General features: G+C 40.2%; 2 protein-coding genes across 2 annotated transcripts; both read left to right on the forward strand.

The window, feature by feature from the left end:
• Positions 1 to 4,913: 4,913 nt before the first annotated feature.
• Positions 4,914 to 11,426, forward strand: LOC119731538 (monocarboxylate transporter 12-like). The gene is made up of 4 exons (XM_038204709.1): positions 4,914 to 5,340; positions 6,125 to 6,265; positions 10,258 to 11,112; positions 11,240 to 11,426. The coding sequence occupies exons 1-4, from the start codon at positions 5,127 to 5,129 to the stop codon at positions 11,353 to 11,355; spliced, it is 1,326 nt and encodes a 441-aa protein (XP_038060637.1). The 5' UTR covers positions 4,914 to 5,126; the 3' UTR covers positions 11,356 to 11,426.
• A 3,185-nt stretch (positions 11,427 to 14,611) lies between these two features.
• LOC119731552 (aminomethyltransferase, mitochondrial-like) lies at positions 14,612 to 21,482 on the forward strand. Its single transcript, XM_038204730.1, has 8 exons — positions 14,612 to 14,819; positions 16,064 to 16,283; positions 17,047 to 17,207; positions 17,766 to 17,847; positions 18,107 to 18,249; positions 18,753 to 18,939; positions 19,725 to 19,841; positions 20,762 to 21,482. The coding sequence occupies exons 1-8, from the start codon at positions 14,709 to 14,711 to the stop codon at positions 20,977 to 20,979; spliced, it is 1,239 nt and encodes a 412-aa protein (XP_038060658.1). The 5' UTR covers positions 14,612 to 14,708; the 3' UTR covers positions 20,980 to 21,482.
• The last annotated feature ends 2,369 nt before the right edge of the window (positions 21,483 to 23,851 follow it).

The raw sequence follows: 23,851 nt of genomic DNA on the forward strand, positions 1-23,851 counted from the left end.
GAATTTTAGAATTGTAGTACACAATATCTGAATTGTAGTACACAATATCTTTATTAACAACCCTGGACAGGCAAACAATATGATTTATAAAATCCACTTTTTTGAAAAGACGGGCCTTCAAAAGGACTTTGTTGAATATTTTTAACTTTTAAACTGAGGTTTTATCGCTGCTGATGTTTGAAGGCAATTGTTACGACGATTCTTGAAATCGCATTTTTGTACGAAGGAGGTTTTAGAATCGTTGTGTTTAAATGGTGATATTCTTTGAACGGATTGAGCAATTTCAGCATTTTTTCATCTAAAAGTAGCTTACGAAATTGGCTTTCCAGTCGTTATTATTTTTGGTGGTACATTATTTTGTTAAATATGAAATGTAATTTTTGGGGTTTGGGTTCTGCTTTTTTTTTACTCACCCTGCATGTAGGTATGTAGCCCAATGTTGGTCAACATACCAACTCCCGACACTCTTTGGGCAAAATTCTTCTCAAAGTTTGGTCAGTTGTACCTGAATTAACCAACAATAATAAGGGAATAAATGTGTGCTCCGGAGGTTTTTATCACTCTGTTTAATACCACTTAGAGTCTGGGTGCTGATAATTACCCGAGCCGGAGGCGAGGGTAATTATCAGCACCCAGACTCTAAGTGGTATTAAACAGAGTGATAAATACCGACGGAGTACATATTTATTCCCATTCATAAATACCTTTTCGGTAAAAAAAAATCATATAATTTGTTCAAAACATCCCGATTTTGTTCAACAAATCCACTTTATGCTTTTTGAAACATCCCTCCTGCAAAATAATGGAGTGTTCAGCTGGCGAGTAAGATGAAAACAACCCTTTTATGGAGATTGACGCGCGCGTATCATGTTCTACGCGATGTCGCGCAGAACGCACCTGGCGCGTTGCGTTTTGAATTTAGAACTATAAAATTCTAACTCCCTGGTAGTGTTGCGCATGCCTACGTGAGGATTGTGAACGTTCAACCAATGAAACGATAAGAGGCACTGGATTTTTAGGAGTCCACATTTTATTGTGACACTGGAAAAGTGTTTAAGACCAGCTAGCCATGTCTTTATCATCCGTTTAATACCGGCCACGTGACGGGCTCTCGACCAATAGGAATGGCTAAACTGTCTGAGGTATTTATGAATGTAAATTTATACCTGCGTTCAGCGAATAACAATGCCAGCAGTGTTTGACACAACATTTTGCTTACAGTCCACTTAGCTGGAAGCATATTGCTTTAATATTAACGTGGTGCAAGTTGCTGGGTGGGGCACCTATATGGGGTCTATTCTTAATTTTACTTTCCTTCAAATTCTGAGCAGGGGAGGGCAGAATGAGGGGCAAGGCATGGGGCTGAACAGTTTTTTAATGGTAATACAATTTTCTAAAACAATTCGTTAGCAGGAAGAACAAAAATACTTCAACTTTGAATTATTTTTTAATACCTTTGAGTTAACGTGAAAACTTGTTTACAGTGTGACGATGAACAAAATATTTTAAATAGTTAATTTTTCGTCGCCATCATTATTATGTATCATGTTACGAAACAACATCTCCAATATACCCCTTTTATCGCACAGTCAACAGCAACAGAGCATTCTTTGGACAGTTTAACTCATTACAAATATATAAAATCAACGGTGCTTGGTCATCCATGACTCATGAGATACAATTAGGCTTTTAATGGAAAGCTAATGATCTACCATTTAAGATGAAGCCACTTTGACAGTTTTCAAGTGCATAACTATTACACAATGACCGGTTCGTTTCAGATTACCTTATTTGATACACTCTGTATTTTTTGATACACTCAGTAATGTTTGCAGGCCGGGTAATCAGTGAAAAGAAAGATTGAGCATTTTGTTTCTATTTTACAAGAAACTACATTGTAATCTTTATTTAAGATGCAGTTTCTTCTGTTTTTATTATTATTTGAGTATTGGTTCCACTTAAGTAGGTTTTTTTTCAACTGTCTTATCCCTCATACATATTTGCCCTGTTTACTTACTCTGTCACTGTAAATATGTAAATTCAGTCATTGCTGAAAGAAACTGTTCAAAACGTGTTTTAAAAATGTAAAAAAAACTAGAAATAATACCAAAAAAAGTATATTAGATGAGTCATAATTCATAGCATTTATTTATTCCCTTAATATTGTACAAATATAATAATATTAGATCGATAAAATATAGTTCATAAACAAAATATCAGTTCCAAAAATTTGGTCGTGGGGTTTTCCACCTGCCAAAAGAATTTAAGTTAAATGCTTTTCGACCAATCAGCAAAGCCGCTTTCGTAGTTACGGAGCTTTGTTCTTCAAACTGATACAATGTGATTTCGTGGTTCTTCTAAAACGTGTGTAAATAAAAATGAAACATAATATGAACGACAGGCAAAAATTAATGTAATAATAAAACAATTGCAATAGCCCAATTGTAGTCATTAGTTCATCCGAAACTGAACATGCCACATAATTTAACATAATTATGTACTGTCTACGGGGTGAGTTAAAAGGATATGAAAACCTATATTTCATAATTTTTCTTTTAGTACATGTATAAGAATCATTCAAATCACTCATGTAATTTTCAAGTTACGGAATTTTAAACACAACCACCGTTTGAAAGTTCTGTCCACGGATCACAAAAATCGTTTTGCTGAAAGAACGTACACCTTTTTTTTTTGTGATCCGTGGACAGAACTTTAAAACGGTGGTTATGTTTGAAATTCCGTAACTTGAAAAGTACACAAAAAGTGAGTTGAATGATTCTTGTACTAAAAGACTTATGAATTGGGCTTTCGTATCCTAGGCTTTGAAAGTGCTACATGCAGAAATTCACTAAAACAATGATCCCGACATTTGGGTTTTGCTTTTTTTTACTCGGCCTGTACTTCTGGATACTCATTTTGGAGAAAGTGAAATAATTCAAATTCATTTAGCTGAAATATGGAGTTAAACGTGTTTACTTTGCTATTTTGCTTGTAAATTGCAGTATTTCAAATTAATAATAACCTTATTAGACGTTGAATAACCTGAGTGACAAGAATCAAACCATTATTGATTCTTATCACTCAGTTTGTTGTTTACTGTTTTGCTTGTATATTGCGGCACAAAAGGAAAAGGTTCCAATGACCTATGACGTTGAATAAACCGAGTGACAAGAACCAAATAACGATTGAGTTTCCCATATTATTCAAAGTTTACTGTTCGTAAGAATGTGATTCTAGCGCTTGTTCGCGGCGGCGACTCGAGCTTTGCTTCAAAACAAGTGTCTCCACCATACCACCCGCAACCTCCTCTACTTGAAGCGGCGGATTCAGCGGGGGCGGGGTCGAAGGAGCGCCGACCCCTCCCCCCCCCTCCCATGTGCCGACGAATACCGCCCCTCACCTGAAATGACATAGTCTGGTATTAACACCTTCGCATATTATCGGCGGACCCAGTGGGACCTCTTATCGAGCCACCAGGAGTAAAAACATTTTTTTTATAAATTAATTTAATGATAAACACCCTTTGTTTTCTTGTGGAGACAGGGGATACAAATAGAAGATAAATTAATGGGAAAAGAGCGCCCCTAGTGTCTAAGAGGGATTAGTCCCTCCCCCCCCCCCCCCCCCCCCCACACACACACACACCTCGCTTTCGAATTTGTGACATCCGGCCGACCACTTAACCCCCGAAAGTTTGGGTGAATTCCCGCGGTGGTCTGTCAACCCCCCCCCCCCCCCCCCCCCGAGAACCGCCTTCCCGCTCCCCTCCCCACCTCTTTCGAGTTTGTCTAGATTCGCCGTGGTGCTGTCTACGGGCTGTCATTTCAACCTCAATTTAAACATTTAATTAAGGAAAACAGAGGACATCCAATCGATAGAGGGCAGTTCGCAATGTGTACAGTTCACTGAGAACCATCCATCCTTTTAGGGAAACAGTGGACATCCCAGCTATAGAGGGCAGTACACAATTGTGCACAGTTTACAAGGACCATCCATCCATCCAGGTGAACAGTAGACATTAAATCTACAGAGGGCAGTACGCAATGTGCACAGTTCACTGAGAACTAAATATCAAATAGGGGAACAGTGGACGTCCCATTTATAGAGGGCAGTACACAATGTGCACAGTTCACTGAGAACTATGTATATTCAGGAAAACATAGACATCCATTTTAGAAGTCGATAAGCACTTTCCAGTGGTTTTCAAACAACCCACGTGACGGGCTTTCGACCAATAGGAAAAGGTTGACTGTCTCATGTATTTATGAATGTTATTTTCAACTATTATGATTTCACTTGAAAGGCGTTTCATAGCCTAAAACGGCAGACTCAAGACCCAAAAAATATAATTTTGTCTATCTGTAAACTGATGCAATCCCAAAATTAACCTTAAAATTTACTAAATAAGAAACATGCAGGGCTAACCGAACATCGTTCGACCCTCACGCTAGCAAAATATCAACCCGCCATGAGAACGGCTTCGGGTTTTAACATGGACACGCTACGGCGTGGTGAAAGACTGACAATAGGTTACATCGACGCGTCGGCCATATTGAATTGAAAGCGAGGTAAAATCTTCATTTGTGGAACTCGCGAATAGAAATGAAAGTTGTCAGAAAGTAGTAGCTGCACCGCGAGTCCGTGCTGGCGCCCTCCAGTCTGCCGGCAGCCCGGCACCGACGTTATAGTACACTTTCAAACTCGAAAATGTTCGTGCACGAGAACAAAGAAATTACTCCACAAGGATACAAATTACAACGTGTGTGTAGGTACGATGACGTGTCTTTGACTCTAATTTGATAACGACTCCATCCAAGAGAGACGTACTTTACAGTATGTTAAGTTCTACGGTCACATCATTTTATCTTTTTCGCAAAAAAAAAAACCCAGCCGGCATACATTAACCTTTCAATTAGAATAACATTTGCATGCGGTATTTTGCTTTTAATGTCAGCATGATCGCATGAGTAATCCGTTTATGATCAACGATCGGTAAAAAAAACAGATGTTTCCAAGTATATCCAGGTGTGTCCAGGTGTATCCAGTTTCACGGTAATTCCTTTGCACTATCATCCTTGCTCTATGGTATAACCGAGGTTGTTTTTACCAAGTAGTAAACACATACAATGACGGAACATCAGCCTTTGTTGGGAGCAGAGAGGGGTAACCGTTACGTGGGATTGCTGGCCATCCTAGGCACATGGGTCAACTGGTTCATTTGGACGGGTGCGGTGAAAGGTCTAGCCACGCTGCTACCGACTCTACGGGACCAGATGGAAACATATACATGGGTCATCGGCTGGATGATTGTCATCATGGAAGTCACTCTGAATCTAATTGGTAAGGAGAGATTTAGACTGCTTCTGAATTAGCTACGACCAGGCGCGGTTCTAGAACCAATATTTGGGGGGGGGGGGGGGGGGGGGGGGCTAGCACGGTGGATCCAGAATTTTGTCAGGGAGGCGTGCTGAAATGTAGACCGGTTATTTTTTCCAGACACTTAGGCCTCCGAAAATCAATAAGTGGGGGGGTGGGGGGGGGGGGGGGGTGGGGGGGGGATCATGCCATATTTTCAATGGGGAGCGCCAATAAAATCCTAATATAATTCACACTATATTAACTAATGCAGTCACGGCTATTTCTTCTTTAGGGGGAGACCGTTCGCATGTACAATCCGTTCACAATCCTTCTTATGGCTTATGTAATTTTTTTTTTACGGAATTTAATTTTGGGTGGGGCCAGACAAAATTTTTTGGGGGGGCTACAGCCCCCCCCCTAGCCCCCCCCCCCCCCCCCCCCCCCCCCCCCCCCCCCCCCCCCCCCCCCCCCCCCCCCCGTAGAACCGCGCCTGGCTACGACTTTCAATTATAGGCTTCACCTTTCACGAAACGGCTGAAGCCGACCCAAAAATAAAATCGCGGCCTATGATTGAATTCAACTAATTGAAACGTTGGGAGTGCAAACAATAGATTGGTTGTACGTACAACAAACCGCAACACTGACCAATATTATTTTTCATTGAAATGACTTGGTAAAATGATAACAATTTAAACACGGTTGATTCGAATAACTAGAAAGCACCCAAAACAGATCACAAAGCAATGCACATCATTTGTTCCTATAGGCCCATTTGCAGCCCCTCTTGGAAGCCGCTTCGGTATCCGGATTTGTGTGATGGTCAGCGGCTTGATGATCGGCCTCGCTTTTATCATTTCTTCGTTATCGTCAATTGTGGTTACGACAGTTGCGTTGGCATTGCTTGCAGGTGAGTAGACTTCAAACCGAGTCTGTAATTGGCCGGATTTTGTTCGCGCGCCGCGCGCCGCGCGCCGACGTGGACTGATAGTCAGATACTGCCATTGGCCATTGAAAAAACATACGTTAGTCATCTGGAACTCCCCTTAGTGGAGCTGCGAAGCGAAAAATCGTGCACTTTGTGGTAAAAGCATGAAATGTGGCATGTGGGGTCAAAATGGGCTAAAAATCATTTTAAGATCGGGACCCATCCTGGATCTTGCCCATTTTGGGGGCGGAGCTTGATTTTTCAAAAAAGGGGGTGCAAACAATACAAACTCATGAAAACTGTATTTAACATCAAATTTCCTTGTTTTTTTACGCTTTGAAATAAACTTAAACATGAAATAAGACATTCAAGCATTCTAACAACTGTTAATTTCCACCCATTTTGTGGGCGTGGTCTGAATGGTAAAAGAGGCAGTATATATTAGCAGTTTGGTTCTAATATGGAAAACATCATTCAGTTTGGTGGTAAAATTCTGAAAATTGGCATGTACAATTGAAATGGGCGAACTCAATTTTTAGAGGTGAACGCATCTTGGATCTTGCCCATTTGGGGGGCGGAGCTTGATTTTTCAAAAAGGGGAGTGTAAAAAAAGAAAACTCAGAAAACTGTATTTTACATTCACTTTGTAAATTCTAACATTCTAACGTGTTATTTTCACCCTTTTGCGGGCGTGGCCTAAATATGTAAAGAGGCGGTACATTAGAGCAGCTTGATTCAAACGAGGGGAAATCATCATTTTTGCTGGTAAAAACACAACTTTTCCATCGGTTAACTATGTTTACCATACACTGTAAAGATAAGTTTAAACGGTTGCAAAACTAATTGTTGCCCTTTAGGGGTGGAGCTACATTTTAAAGTAGGCGGCTATAAAAAAAAATCATATCTAAATTGTTATGATTGTCTACAAGTAACTTACACAGGGTGAGTCAAAAAAAAGGAAACCCAAATGGCAAGACACATTTTTTTAATGAAGTTCTGCATGTAAGCACTATCAAAATATGAAAGCCCAATTTATAAGCTTTGTTTTAGTACAAGAGTCATTCAAATCACTTATGTACTTTGCAAGTTACAGAATTTTAAACACAAACACCGTCTTAAAAGTTCTGTCAGCAAAACGAAAACAATTCACATATAGGGGGATGCGCCGGAATTGTTTTCGTTTTGCTGAAAGAACACACACCATTTTTTTGTGATACGTGGACAGAACTTTAAAACAGTGGTTGTGTTTAAAATTCCGTAACTTGAAAAGTACATATGAGTGATTTGAATGATTCTTGTACTAAAAGAAAGCTTATGAATCGGCTTTCATATCCTAGATTTTGAAAGTACTACATGCAAAACGTTGTGAATGACAAGTGCATATTTGAAATCTGAAGCATTTACTCCTTTATATTCATACGAAACGTACAGATGGGAGTAATGCAAATGCCAGTTTTTAGTCATACGAACTACCGTATGGTATTATTTGTACTTTTTCGCGATTAACATTAATAAATGCAGTAATTTTTGCGCATAATTATGTGCTTCCATATTTTCAAGGTAGCCCCAACCCAACCTTGAAATATGACAAGTAAATATTTAAAATTTGTAGCATTTACTCCTTTTTATTCATAAGAAACGAAGTAAACGCTTATAGTGTAGCAAAAGCTAAAAGGTAAAAGTAATTATTTTCAAAATTTAGCAAACGGTTTTAGTAAAAGTGTTTGCTTAATTTTCATTCATACAGATGCGAGTAAATGCTTCAAAATGGTAGCAAAAGCAAATGCCATGTTTTATTCATACGAACATGGTATCATTTGTACTTTATGAACTTTAATAAATGCAGTAATTTTTGCGCAGAAGTATTTTACTTTATAATTTCAAGGGTGCCCCAACCCAGCCTTGTAAATGACAAGTGCATATTTGAGATCTGAAGCATTTACTCCTTTATATTCATACGAAACGAAGTAAACGATAAATAATTTTTTTCTGGTAATGAAACCAAGGATCCTCAAAAGTGCATGCCCCAGGCACTGTAGCTTGCAAACCCCGAAAAAAAAAACGTAGAGAGAAGACAATGAGAAGAAATTACAGTTTTAGAGGTGGGAGGAAAACCCCAGAAGAATAGTCTGGGGAAAATCCACGGAATCAGGTAGGGACTGAAAATTGAATGCGCAATTACCCACTGCAGCGATAACCCGCCACCGCGAGAGAGCGCCGCATAACGACCGCACCGTTGCATTGAGCGCGAATCACGTGTTGCCGGGGCACCCTATACGAAGTTGTTTGCTTGGAGTTCATGCATACATGACTGGTCGTCAGCCAATTGCTGCGGTCAGGCGCGGATATCCGGGGAAAGGGAGGGGGGGGGGTATGTAGGGTTCATCAAAACAGCGTCAAAATGCTCGTCAAAACAGCGGGGATCCTCATACTATTTGGTAAGGAGCCCTGTTGGCGAGTCAAAAATTATTGGGATATGGCAAAGATGAAAGTACAGGAAGAAGAAATCATAACATTCAGAAAGCAAACCGGTATAAATTTGTGTATAGTAAACGGTTGAAATGATTAGATCGGGTTATTTGAAACAATGACAAATTTTCTTCAGGATGTATGTTTTTACATGTATGCCCATCCTTGGGTTATGGTTAGCCTGAACATGAATTATAAAAGATGAGTGAAATAAAAGAGAGAGCCTTGAGTCATGATAAAACTCACTACAAGGTAGACGCCAAGGTTAAGTGACATTAAGCAGATAATTTATAAAATTAAGCAGCTGCTGAACGGCGGAGGAGGTTGCAACCGCCCCCTCTAAATCTGATACTGTAGAAGGAGGCTTGTTGAAAATGAGAGGGTGGAATTATTGCCCATTTATCTTTGATGAAAAGAAGTTGTTCTTCTTCGTTACTACTCAGGAATATTAATTTGACATGTAAGGATTTTTTTTTTCAAAGGCCAGCCATTCAGTCAAAGTATGAGAAGCAGAAAAACAAATGTCTAATATGGGAGACTACTCAAAAACAGAAACAGAGTCGTTAAAGGCTGTGGGTGTCATGGAATAGTGAATAAATGATTGCGTGAAATACCTCAAAATTCATACATTTTGCACCAAAACCGCACTATTTGTGCCTTTTTGGGTCGGTTACTATGACAACCATGAATGCATACAATTGCTCTCTGAGGCGTTTTTCATGAAGTGAGAGTCGTATTTTGTAGTGATGCATTCATAAGTCTCCTAGTAGTTTGTTTTCAGAATTGTTTTGTATAAAAATCCACAATAAATGGATTAAAACAAACCAAAATTTAGGTCTTTCAAATGGCCGCCATTGAGACGGGGGGGGGGGGGGGGTTCACATTTTGATTTTTTTTCCAAATTGTCAATTACCTGGCTTACAAGCTTTCAGTTGGTATATAACTCACCCAGACAAAATAAAAAATACTAATGCAAAAGGTCCCAGAATTTAACTTAGTCAAAAACACCTCAAAACTAGGGCTGAGTTTAAAGGGTTAAAGGCTGTGGGTGCCAATGGGTGGGCTCAGGTGTATCCCATTAAAGGCTGTGGGTGCCAATGGGTGGGCTCAGGTGTATCCCATTAAAGGATGTGGGTGCCAATGGGTGGGCTCAGGTGTATCCTATTAGAGGATGTGGGTGCCAATGGGTGGGCTCAGGTGTATCCTATTAGAGGATGTGGGTGCCAATGGGTGGGCTCAGGTGTATCCTATTAGAGGATGTGGGTGCCAATGGGTGGGCTCAGGTGTATCCTATTAGAGGATGTGGGTGCCAATGGGTGGGCTCAGGTGTATCCTATTAGAGGATGTGGGTGCCAATACTTGGAATCAGGTGTATCCCAGTAAAGGATGTGGGTGACAATGGTTGGGATCAGGTGTATCCCTCCAGTGGAGAAGCCAAAATGCTGCTGTGACAGTAATTGTTCGGTTTTACTAACACAACGTTTGATTTTCTTCATCTTTTTCAGGACCTGGAATTGGGATTACTAATGTTTTGTGCAGAGAGCTAGTTGGACGATGTTTTAGGTCAAGAGGTATCTCTACAGCTTTCTCCATCGCTCAATCTGGTAGCGCTGTCGCATTCGTGGTTGTGCCACCGATGACGCAACTATTCCTGGATTCATATGGCTGGAGAGGCACTTTGCTCCTTTTGGGCGCCATTTTTCTTCACATGACCGTGTGCGGTGCCCTCTTCCGACGACCGCCAAGCAAGGATGTTGCACTGGCTTCTAACTACTCTGTCGTACCAACTGATCGTGTTGAGAAGGAACATCAACTTAGTAAAGACCCCTTAAGAGAGAGGGATGAGCCTCACAAAAAGTCAACTTTCCGAGCCCTCTGCCAACATCTCAACACTGAACTCCTCTTCAATCGGGCATACTGGTGCGTAGCAGTCATAAGCATTGTCAATCATATTGCCTGTTTAGGCTGGGAGGTGTACTTCGTTCCTCACACTCAGACCAAGGGTTTCACACCGAAGGAGTCAGTCATCCTGACATCGATCATGGGATTATGGAAAATCATCGCTAGCTTCACACTTGGACCTCTGATGGACAAAATTCAAGGCGGCCGCATCAATTATAAGGTGTTCCTGGGAATTGCTCTGACGTCACTCGTCGTGTATTATATTATCGACCCATGGCTTACATCCTTCTGGTTGAATGCGGTTAATGTCGCCATCTACGGCTGTTCAACTTTCTTGACTTGGGTTTTGGCGGATGTCTTGGTATGCGAAGTTGTCCCAGCTGATTGCTTGGGCAGTGCCTTCGGCTGGATAGGAATGAAAGCTGCTGTTCTCTCTTTCCTACTTCTCTACTTACCAGGTTAGTAAAATGTTTATCATACGAAAATCCTGAATACAAATTCACAATTTAACACCAAATAATTTAACAGAATAATTGTCTGTCGTTACTCTTATTTTGTGGCCTATCGTTTATTGTTTCTGTCAAGGTTTGAACTTTGACCTCGAAGGAAGCTACACCTTAGCGTTCACGCTGTTGGGAGGTCTTCAAGGATTTGCTATCGTTGCTTTGGTGCTGCTAGTTTACGTACAAAGTCAAGAGTGAGATTTCGAATATTGCACTTTTTATGGGAATGGTTGCGTTCTTAACATATTATTTACCCATTGGTAATACAACCCGTGAGGTTATATAGACAAAGTAAGACAGTAAGAGACGAAGTGGTACTTGGGATGATGTGGTTTATTCGGTTGGCTGTGACGCTCTCTGTCTGATTCCTAGATTCTACTGGGTTTTTATACAGTAAATGAACATTCCAATCTTACAGCTATCTTACAGGTTTCTTGCCTTATTAGGAATCGTTCACTAACTATTGAATATTAATAATACAGAATTGAAGGTGTTTGGTCAACTTGTATCTGGAGGCAGGGCTAGGCAAATTAATAGAACAATCGGATTTCCTTATAAGTCTGTGGGCTGAATCACTGTGGCCTTCCGGTGCAGCCCAGCATCCACCCACGCGGATCTTGTGGCTAAACTGGCCATTCCTTAGATGTGTCTCATTACCAGGAAAGTGGTCCTGTTCCTTGAAGGTCAACGTATACAACTTAACAGTAAATATAAAACATGATATTTTATCATGGTGATAGTATACTACCAGTGTTCACTAACTTATACTGACTAGATTAACCTGAAATATACAAATCAAAAAGTTAGAGGCTTGAGGTTTCGATCTAGGCAGAATCTAAGGTCCTCTCTCTCTCTGTGTGTCCATCTGACATGGTAGCAGAAAGTCGTCGCCTGAATGAAACGTCGATCGTGCTCTCAATTGGTAATTGGACAATTGTATACGATTTGGGAAGTGGCGCTCCAAGAAATTGCTTCTTTTCCCAAAAAAATCCTGAATGTATATTAAGAGTTTCTGTCTTTGTTTTCAGATAATTGCGTATAAAAACAAGACGCCGTTCTAAATCTGGCACGTTTTTACAGACTAAAATACATGTGTGTTTTACTTTGAGATCAGTGGATGAATATAGGCAGGCAATATACATGGACCCTCCCCCTATGGTTCAATCCCGATTTATCCACCTGCCAAAGGATGATAATTGCTGCAAATAATTAAATTAAATCCTTAAAATTATCATCAACCGCAATGCAAGAAATAATGCTATCCCTGATTCCAATCCTGGCGGGTTTTCACCTTATTTCTTTCAATTAACCCGTGTTATTGTTAGAAAAATTAGTCGACTAATAATTAGATTATAGCTGTTTGTTCGATTTTATATCAGTTCAAAATGATGTTTTATGTTCCACGATAATAGCACGAACACATTGGAAAAAGTCTAAAACTGACAAAGTTCAATAAGTCACAGAGCAATCTGTTATAAAGCTCAGATAATTAAGCGATTGAAATATAAAAGCTTGTAATTGGACACAAGTTTGATGATATCCATAACCTTATTCAGAAAAAAAAAGCTTGAGACCTACAGGTATCTGTACATAAAGTTTCACACGTTAAATCCAGATCTGGGTGAATTACACAAGATTTGTATTATATGTAATGTATTTATGTAATTTAAACTGGTTATAATTACACGCCTTCCTGGGATTGTATTAGTCATTTTATAAGTTCGCAAAAAGTGTCAGCATCAGGGTGGCTGGCTCGTGTATTGGCGCACATCTCTTCAGCCTCACATCTGCACAGTTCAGTGCAGACTAGTGGCTTTGCAGGCCCATCTTGCAGTTGCAGTGGTTGAATAGACCTGATAACTAATCGCGTCACGCTTTGTTTACATGTGCGCTTTCCAATGAGAGTTAGGTGGGGATTGGGGGAAAACATTTACAGAGAAACGGTCAAAAACCAGTTTGTCCGCATGCAAGTATTTGAAACTTGGTCAAAACATTGCGTGCACAAAGAACTGCCATAACGATGCCCAAACTGGTATTTGACAGTTTTACATAGCTTCATTTAAGGTTATATTTTCGATGGCTTTTTCACCATAAAGGGGGCCTACCACCCAAAACTTGCAGTTTAGGAAAACAATTTCGATATGTCTCCCCAATTTTGAGAAATCTGCGTCTGAAAAGTGTAAACTTGTTTTTTTTGGCTATCCTGTAGGTCTAGGCATATCTCTCATGATGCGGGTTGTATAACAATTTGCGTAGTACGAAAGATGTCACACTGCTATAGCAATGCAAATGTCGGTATATCATACAGTCGTGTCCGTCATGTTTCCCAAGCTGTCCACATGCATGGACGAAACTTGCATCTTTAGAGAACATTGCCAAGCATCTGTTTGGGAGCAGGATTTAATTCTCCCTCCGGATCCGGATCCGCTTAAGCTTGGCTGGACGAGATGACATTGACTTGGGATGACAGTGACTTGGTCCCAGTTTTGGCATAAGTACCTTCCCCCGGCCCTTATAAAATGACTAATAATATTCCAGGATAGCATGTTACCATGCAGTTCAAATTACATACAAAATGTCTGAATTAAACAACTTATCGTTTACTTTGACTTTCAAGACTACTTTTCCTATCAGTGAAAAATTGAAAGGTTACAGGCATTCCTGTGAAAGAGGCTTGGGTTATCAAGTTTTCCTTTTGATATATCTATCTGGAAGTAGCACCTATCATATAGTAATTATTTTGGTAGGGCCTACATACATTTCTATTCGATAAAAAAAATATATTTAAAAGTAAAACAAAACAAATATTGTGTAATCCACCCAGATCTGAATTTCACTCGTGAAACTGTGGACAGATATACCTGTAGGCCTAGGTCTCAAGGTTTTTTTTCCGAATAAAGTCACGAAATGGATATAAAATGTCTCATCACTTGTGCTCAATTACAAGTGATTGATATTTAATTCACTTAATCATCTGAGCATGATAAATTTGCTCTTTGCCTTATTGAACTTAGTCATTTTTAGACTTTTTCCAATAAGTGCAAATTGTATCTTTGATATAAATTGTAAGTGGCGGCCATTTTGAAGTTTAAAATGGCTGTTACAGTTTGATTATTTTGTCAATTTATATATGTACAATATGTAGGATAGATGTTTAAAATGGCTGCCATTTGGAAATTCAAAATGGCAACCCTAGGGGCAATGGGAAAAAAATGGGACCAAGCGAACGGTTTGGACTTGTAGAGGTATCCATTGGTGATCCCGAGAGTTTCAAAGAAACTAATAAAAGATTATTTTATTTTAAGGGAAAAAAGAGAACGAGTAAGTTCTTGCAACGATTCAAAGGACCATCGATCCCGCCTACGGAAAAGAAATGCGAGTGAGACTGAGCGGGCGCGCAGCGCTAGCGCAGGCCAAGGCATTTTTCTCCGAGAGAGGGCGCGCTACAATATACCCTAAACACTGCGGCGGCGCCAGTGCCATGACTGCACTGCACTGCACTGCGAAGACAGTTATAGAAATCGAAGAACTTTTGATTTTCCTCGTTGAAAATGGCAGGAATTCGAGCAACAAAAAAGACGGCAGCCATTCTAAGTTGTCTTTGCAGACAGAAAAGGATATTGAATACAACGTATACCTCGAAACGCCTCGGAAGTAACGACGTAAGTTGGCCTTTTTCTCCTGACATGCCTGATGAAAAGTTGAAGTTGAAGTCGTTGAACACCTTGCCCTGTTTATGCTAATTGCGCACCAGTGTTAATGAAAAAAAGTGTTAATCATTAATAAACAAACTGTTTGTAAACAAACAAAATTGTTATGTAGTAACGAACATGACGAACAAAACTGTTTATGAGCAAACCGGAATAACGGGAATGAAGGGTCATGTGATTTTGCACATACATGTACATGTAATATATAAAAAATAATCTAATATAAAAATATAACAAATTAAGACCCTGGATTATTCTATCCAAACAAATGTCAAGTTGACGTCGCTCGTGGTTGATTTTATATTGATTTTTAAAAATTAAATCGACTAATATTTAACGTGACGTCACGTGATCCATGATAACATCATCGTGACGTCCCCCATTTTTCATCTATAACACATCACGGTCTAGGTATATACCAACTTTCAACCCAATCAGACGTGTAGTTCTGTAGATATAGGCAATCAAAATATGCACTTTTAATGTGACATCACGTGACTTGTGATGACATCAATGTTCGGCGACCGTCTGTGGGTGGTGGTCTAAGTGTGTGCCAAGTATAAAAGCAATCAGATTGATTTTAGGGGCCAAAGTGCCGGTTTTTCCAAAAAAAACGTGTACAAATGCTATGGGCCGATGACTGAAAAGGAAAAATAAATTTAAAAAAAAAATCTTAACGAAAACAAAGGCTGTTTTGGCATGTTTGCCAAAACAGCCAAAAATTGCTTCCTGCCAGTGTTTCCCCTGGCTAATGAACTGAGCGAGGTGGTAACAATTCAAGTTGATGATTGAAACGAAATTTACAGTCTGCAAACTGAAAAGAATGCAGCGCTCACAAAAATGCGCAATGATTCCAAAAACACTTCAAAATTGTGAGTTCTTGATGCATGGAGGTAAAGAGAAATGCTCATATATTACACAAAATGAAAATTTTTCAATTGATATTTTCTTTTTTGCCAATCTTCACAGCGAGGTGGTGATATTGGCAAAAATTGAGCGAGGTGGTCACTGAAAGTAGCGAGGTGGGCCACCTCACGTTTGAATGGGCAGGGGAAACACTGCTTCCTGCTACCCTAAGCATTAATGTCTAGATCTGTCAAATGTGTTGTAGAGTCTGGCCAAACCCTGTAGTCAGGTGACGTTGTTTGTTCTACATGTATGTACATGTGTGATTTTATGCCACTCATTTGTTGCAGGCAGATTTAAAGAAGACACCCCTGTATGACTTCCACATAGCTGCCGGGGGCCAGCTGGTCCCCTTCGCAGGCTGGTCGATGCCGGTCAGCTACAAGGAAGGAATTGCCACGGAGCATGCCAACTGCCGAAGCAAGGCAGTCATCTTTGATGTGTCCCACATGTTGCAGAGCAAAATCCACGGCAAGGATCGGATCAAGTTTGTTGAAAGTCTTACTGTTGGTAGGTGAACCTTTTTCCCATCTTTGTCCAACTTCTCCAACTTTCCTGAAGTCCCAAGTGGAGTTAATCATTTTGTATTAATTGGTTACCCCTTCCAATCCCCCCCCCCAAAAAAAAAAAAAATATAAAAAAAAGCTAGTCTTTTTAGTGAAATTTTGAGAGTTTATGTCGTTAATCAAAATTTACTTTTTTGTCTGAAAATTTTCTGCTGTTTCCAAATTTCTCAATTTTTCATTTCCCAAAACATAGAAATTTTAAATGTGTGCACTAAAAAGTAATTAGGTTCTCCATATGATTCAAACATTTTTTTATACCGTTCTCAGCATTTTTGTTTTGCAATTTTAGCAATCCGATAGTGTGATTTATTATTTTTTTTAACGTTTGAAACACAGAGTTAACTAAAAAAGCACTCAGAGAGCGCAAACCTCCACCAAGGCTAGACAATTCCCCGCCATATTGTCAGTTCACCCAAAAGAAATACTCGCATTAATGGTGAAGAATCCTTAAAAAAACCTGGATCCAGACCCAGATCCAAATCACTTCCAAAATCTAATTGATTTGTACTTGTACCAAGGACCAACCCTTTCATGCAAATCTTTTTAACAGACAAACCAACAAACTAACCAACGCTGATGAAAGCGTTACCTCTTTGGCAGAGGTAATAATTAAAGTCAACAAGTGACATCATGTGACATTTAAGACATCAATGGCATCAGTGCCTCATTTTATGAAGATTGTTGCATTTGTTTCCGAACTCTTGCAGCGGATGTCGAGGGTTTGAAGGAGAACTCAGGAACCCTGAGCCTCCTGCTGAACGACAAAGGAGGAATAATAGATGATTTGGTGCTTAGTAAGACTGATCAGGGGTACGTCTACATGGTGACTAATGCTGGCTGTACAGACAAGGATGTGGCTCATATACAGGTTAGATGGAAAACAATTGTTTCGCGACAGGTTGCTCATCAGTCTGAATTTCTTACAATTGGAAGTCCCACAGTCTCCAACCCAAGAAGAAAAAAGTAGCAAGAGTTTTTCAAAAGTCCCTATCCAACCCAACCCTCCCCCCACACCCCCAATTCCACTCCACCCCTAACCCCACCATTACCCATACCCTAAACCCCATCTCCCTAGTCAGGAGATTTTCAGACTTCAAAAGCCCCTTTCCCACGCCCAACCTGCCCACCACCTGGCCCCATCTGTTCCCCCCCCCCCTTTCACTTTTTCAATGACAGTGAACTAAGACATAACAAAATGGTGAAACCCAACATAGGGCTGGATAGCTCAGTTGGTAGAGCACTGGAATAGCACTCCGTAGGTCGCAGGTTCAAACCTTGGGATTCGGAGGATCCTCCAGGATAGTTTTCATCAGTTGTCTCAAACTGGTTCATTTGTATTTGTCTCAAATCATGACAACTACTTAAGAATTTTTACCCAAAGGTGGAAAATGGTTTAAATTTTTTTTGGATTGACCTTTTTTTATAGGGCAAGCTGGAAGATTTCAAGTCTAAAGGTCAGGACGTGACCTTTGAACCCATACATGACATGGGTCTCCTGGCCTTACAAGGTAGGCCAGTTAAACTCTAAGACGAGTAAACGATATATCAACTCGTGACCAGTGACTGCTGGTGATGATGCTAAAATTAAAACCGTGTTGGTTTAATTGGGGAAATTTACTGAATCTAGTAAAAGGGTCCATGTAATGGATTTTTGGTTTTGTAAAGCTCTATGTACATGCAACAGTGGGTCTACTTTATAATGAGCTAACCATCAGTTTTTGGGAAACCAAAGATTAATTAAAGTAAACTATTTGATTTTTTGTACAGGTCCGCTCTCGGCCAGAGTCCTACAAGCCGGCATGTCACATGACCTGAGTCAGCTGACTTTCATGAGGACCACAGTGGCCGATGTCTTTGGCATCCCGTGCCGGATCACACGGTGCGGCTACACTGGGGAGGATGGCGTGGAGGTAAAGAGTCTTCGTTTGGAATCATTCTGGGCTGATGTGATGTGGGACTTCTTTTTTAATAATTGCAGGACTGCATGTGGCAACACAGGTGTATTTAAAGGAGGTCCTGGAACAGCCCAATTGGGCTACAAAACGCGCTTTGAACGAGATGATGTTAATCGAAAATAACATTTAAAAGTAGGATACAAACATCCACACAACTATCCTTTCAAAACTGGGCGTTTTTGTGTTATTCCTGTATTATGCGTGCGAGAACGGATTTCGGGGTCCACTATTGCGACCCCATAAATTCGAGCTGTTTGGATGCTAGTTGTTATTTCATTCGTATCGTGTTCGCCTTTTGCGGACGTTGAAGAAACCATTTTTTTTGCATTGGTGATTGGTCATCGCGCGCTGTTCCCGAGACACACAACGTGTATAATGCGCTGTATAGAGTACAGATTTAAGAAGTGCTCTATACTTACTCTTCACTTGCGTAATTTTTTTCCACACAATCTTTGCAGATTTCCGTCCCAGCAAGCAGGACTGTTGAGCTGACTGAGCGGCTACTGAGTTCCCAAGAAACCTCAGTGAGCATGTGCGGACTCGGAGCAAGGGACTCGCTGCGACTAGAATCAGGCATGTGTCTCTATGGCAACGACATTGATGAAACCACGACACCGATCGAGGCAACCCTAGCATGGACAATTGGTAAGATGTAAATCTCAGGTTAAAATTCATTGCAAAGATTACCAATTTTTGTTATTAGAAAAGTTTGTTTGAATTTGTAATTTTTTTTCTTTTTGATGTTGGACTAAACAACGCAACCACCACATTTTGCACACTCAGATTTTAATGCAACAAATCAAATCAGTTCTCTTTTCTATATTGAATTTTGAATCTCAGACAACCAATGATTACTGTCCCTTACCTTTCTTTTACCTAGTTTTCTGACTTTTTCCCTTCAATTCACCTTTTCTAACCATATTTTATCTGTTTCTGCAAAATTTAAAGAGCCAACTTGAAACCATTATAGCCAATATTATTCTGAGTATTCTATGCTGTATCATGCCAGGTGTATTTCCGAATTATGGCAAGTTATGTGACTTTAAGGAAAATATCCTGCAAAGTAACATCCAATGTTTGTTTGTTGTTTTAAATTGCAACTTTTCATAACAATAATGGTCATTGTTGGTCACCGCCACAACTTCGGGATAAATATCCAAACACTCTTAAGCTCTTTATAGAATGAAATTTGCATGTGTGAGATGTAGATTCAATACTTGGATTTTCCCTTCTCTAACAGATTTTTTTATGATCACTGTATACTTAGCCAGCCCTGGCAAGCTCGTTGGTCAAATGGGTTCATGACCCACCAGAGTAAGCTTGTCGATTGTTTTTTTTCACTGAGTGTAAAAATCCGTCCGTGAAAGGCAACAACATATTGAAAATATAATCTCTACATGTACATTATTTTCCAATTTTCCTTTTAACAGCTAAGAGAAGAAGAAAGCAGAGGGACTTCCCAGCGGCCGATTTCATCTTGAAACAACTCAAGGACAAACCCGAGAGAAAACGAGTTGGTCTGACATCAAAAGGGGCCCCACCTAGAGGTACAAAGTTAATTGGATTCCGAGACAATTACCCACAAGTATGCCTAGCTACCCCTCTGCAGTCGTTGTTAAACATTAGTTAACAAGGAGTACCTAAGCACCAGGAGGGGAATGTATCTTAGTGGTTGGGGTTTGTGACTCGTGATCAGAGGGTCAGGGGTTCGAATCCTGCTGCTGGACATACATGTATGTTGTGTCCTTGGGCAAGCCAATTTACCCCTAGTTCATGCCTCGCTTCCCTACAAAGAATGGGTACTGGCATTAGCAGGGCAGAAACCTGAAATGGACAGGTTTTCCTTCTGGGGAAACAAGAATATTTCCAGTTGTTTCAAGTCAAAGATGGCGACAAATATTGGTGCACACAGTTTGTCTGGTTTTGCATTCATGGGTAGTACACATAGCTCTACATGGGCCTTATATGCACGAGTTGGCCATTCTTGTCGTGTTCCCTGAAAGCATTTCATAAATTGTGAACTGTTGGATGGGATGGTGCCAGACTATTCACTATAGCCTCACTTGCATTATTTTTTAACGTGGCTTAAAACATTAGAGTTTGTTTGATCACAAATTTTAAATGATTTATCTGAGCAGACTGGTATTAATTTGTAACGTCATTGCTTTCATTTCTCCACACAAGTTCCAAAAATGAAGATTTTACCTCACTCTCAATTCAATATGGCCGACTCGTGAATAAGGCCATTACAGTTATTGCACAGAATCTACTGGAGTTTTTTGGTCAATCTCCAAATGAAGCACCAATGTGAATCAATGATACTTAAAATAAATATTTATCCTCCTTTTTTAAAATGTTCATGCTATTTGCTCCCAGCTTGATAATTTTGTTCTTCTTATGGAAACATGCAATACTGTTGTGATTATTTCAAATAATGAGCAGATGGTTCGTTTTGTCGTCTTTGCAGCTGGAGCCAGTATTCTTGACGAGGCGGGCCAAGAGATAGGTCATGTGACCAGCGGCTGTCCCTCCCCGACCCTAAAGATCAACGTTGCCATGGGTTACGTCAAGACCCAGCATGCAGCCGTAGGAACAAAGGTCAAAGTTCAAGTCAGGAAACGCAGCATCGATGCTGAAGTGGCGAAGATGCCGTTCGTGCCGTCCAACTACTACACTGGCAAATGAGAAGATCTAGGTGCTCCCGAGAATGAAATTTTTATCAACTGTAAATATATCAGATAAAGATTTATGGACCTCTTCTCAGGCACTTTAGTCTTGATCCAAGGCCGCTTCGATTATTACTAAGGTCGGGTTAGTGTGGACATCCGGTAGCTTCTTACATTGCCTTGTCTGGTTCCCAGACCAAGTTACTTAAAAGTTGATGGTTATCGAGTCTGGAGTGCTAAATGATATAGCAACCGGTGAAAACGCACTTGCTACTGAACAGATGTTTCCACCTACTACATAAATCTGCGCTGCTCTATGACATGATGAGAACAGGACCTTTTCATGTCTTCCAACATTTCAGAAGTGTTGCAAACACTTTTTTAGTGATATATATTCCTGATAGGTTTTGAATAGATGTATACAACCAACAAACTGCCTGCCGTGTCAGTCCTGAGTTAAATCAAAGCCCATGTGCATGACGTTTGATGCCAGGCGTAATGAAACAGTAATTTTCGGAGTGTTTTGAAAGGTTGCCGTCTATGCATGTCTGTGATCTTGATAAAATAGTCATGGTAGTGGAGTAGGGCCTTCCAAACTTGCAGTTGTGACTGATGCCTGCTCCGCTGCTGTAATATCCTCGGCCCGCCTCACCATAACCAGGCTGGTTGAAAGTCAACCTCCCACTGTAGATCTGATACACTGTGCCCTCTGGAGACATGCACACAATAGGGAACAAAAGATTGCATACGTCTCCACAGGGCAATTTCTATAGATGAATACATCTCCACAAGGTTTTCACGAAATAGATATATGGATTTTACTCAAAAAATAGGAATTTCCAAGGTGGGTTGATCTGTCGCAAATGGTAGAGTTTTAGAAAAGGGATATTAATATGTTGGTAATGTGTTGCCAACATGTGAAGACTAGTGGATGTGTCACTTTGTGCACATGCAGCAAGTAAGTCCGTAAGTTTAAGTGACTACACAAGCAATAGGCTATGAACATAAGTGAGTTCCCATTTGAGACATCCAACACTCAAGAACCCATTTCTGCCCTTCACATTCCAATGGGCTCCGTGCACGAACAGAGAGGGCGTTTTGACATCTTTCGAGAGCCTCTTGGATGGAACACGAAGCGTGCGCGCACTGGAGCCTGCGCCCACTGGGTCGTGCGCGTAAAGCGCAAAGTACGCACGACATTTTGTTCTGAATATGCGCAAAACCATAGCGTATTCGCGTGAGCGTCGGACGTCATCGGCAATGCGTTAGAATGTCTCTCCCAGTGGTCTCCCTCAACTCTCCCTTTCATACCGTTGAGGGGGTACTTGTACTTGCGAACAGGGCCCATAGTAACCCTCTCCCTCTTTCATATCAACTACCCTTGTTCTGTTTAGCATGTATTGGGTTTCACTTCAGGAACCGCCTTTGTAGTAATAACACCTCCCATATCTTGTCAAGTTATTTCAGCAGCTGTGCTCAAAATTGCGTGAAGAATACGGCAAGGCAGCTTTCTAAATCTGACATCTAACCTAAATTGTAGCTTCAAAATCAGAGCCACATTCTTCATACTTCAGCAAAATTGGGACACCAAGATTATGTGAACTTATAATGCCAAAGATTACCAGTCTTGAAATAACCAGCCCATCAAAATAAAACCAAACCACTTGTTCTTGAAGAATATTGATGGTTTATATCTTTGATCAATAAATTATTTGCATTTACTATGTTCATTAACAATGTTTCAAAATATTCATAAATATACAGTTCATTAGATTACTTCTTGGAAACACTTGTTTGTGATTTGGAAAATAATAATTTAATATTTTCCCATCAAATAATTTGGCAAATTTTTGGCAAACCATGGACACCAATCTAGGCATTATGTCAGATTAAAAACATCATACAAATTTATATGCATGTATCTAGTGGACTCATTAAAGGGAATATACATCATTTGCTTTTGCTGTAATTTTCAGAAATGGATGGAATTGGGGGGTTGGAAATATAAAGCAAATATAGTTGCACTGACTTTTTGGAGGTTTTGGGTTCGAAAATGCTATAAAAACCAAGAAAACGATCATTTTCCTGTAGTCTGGTTCCCTGACTCCATATAAGAAGAAACAGAGCAGTTTACATACATTGGGGAATTGTAAGGTCAGGGAACCAGTCTAGCTGGCTCGTACCCGTTCATAGGTTTGTAATCGATTGCAAACAAGGGCAATGGTCAATTGGGGCCAGTATTTGAAAAAAAGCCAGTTGTTTCCAACGCTGATCGGCCGATCAGCGTTGGAAATTGATACAAAAATACCACTTTTCTTGAAAATGACAGTATACCAGGTGCCATAATTTTACAGGATGCTTCAGGCTGTCATTTACCAACATCCTATTAAGGTATTTCGCAAAAACTTGGTAGGTTTTTTTTTCGATGTTTGCAAATGTTGTATATTCCCTTTAAAGCTGCTGATTAAAACCCTCCTATGCAAACATACATTCTGTGCAAAGTCGTCTTTTCAGTCAGAAATCGGTCAAGTGACTATTTTTAAAGTTTGAGCACTCCCTGCCTACACAAAGCAGAATAAACTGGCTGTGACTTGTTTTAATATGTACATGTAACTTGATTGATACAGCTATACTTTGTAGGTGATTAATAAGCCAGCTGTGCCTACTAATTCCCAGCTTTTGTCTGTTGACTAATTTCACTAGTCACTGTGCTTGCTTGAAATATGATCTGACTGTTGGTAACTGAATTTGTGTAAATTGCATGGAAAGATGATAGAGTTTTTTGACTGTCTATGACTGTTCAGACTGCAGGAGGGTTAAGAACATATAAACTAAGATTCGCGGGCTGAGATCAAGAATTAAGGTGCTTCCGATGTGTTATAAAATACATA

Source organism: Patiria miniata, unplaced genomic scaffold, assembly GCF_015706575.1.
Source record: "Patiria miniata isolate m_02_andy unplaced genomic scaffold, ASM1570657v1 HiC_scaffold_24, whole genome shotgun sequence".
NCBI lineage: Eukaryota > Metazoa > Echinodermata > Asteroidea > Valvatida > Asterinidae > Patiria > Patiria miniata.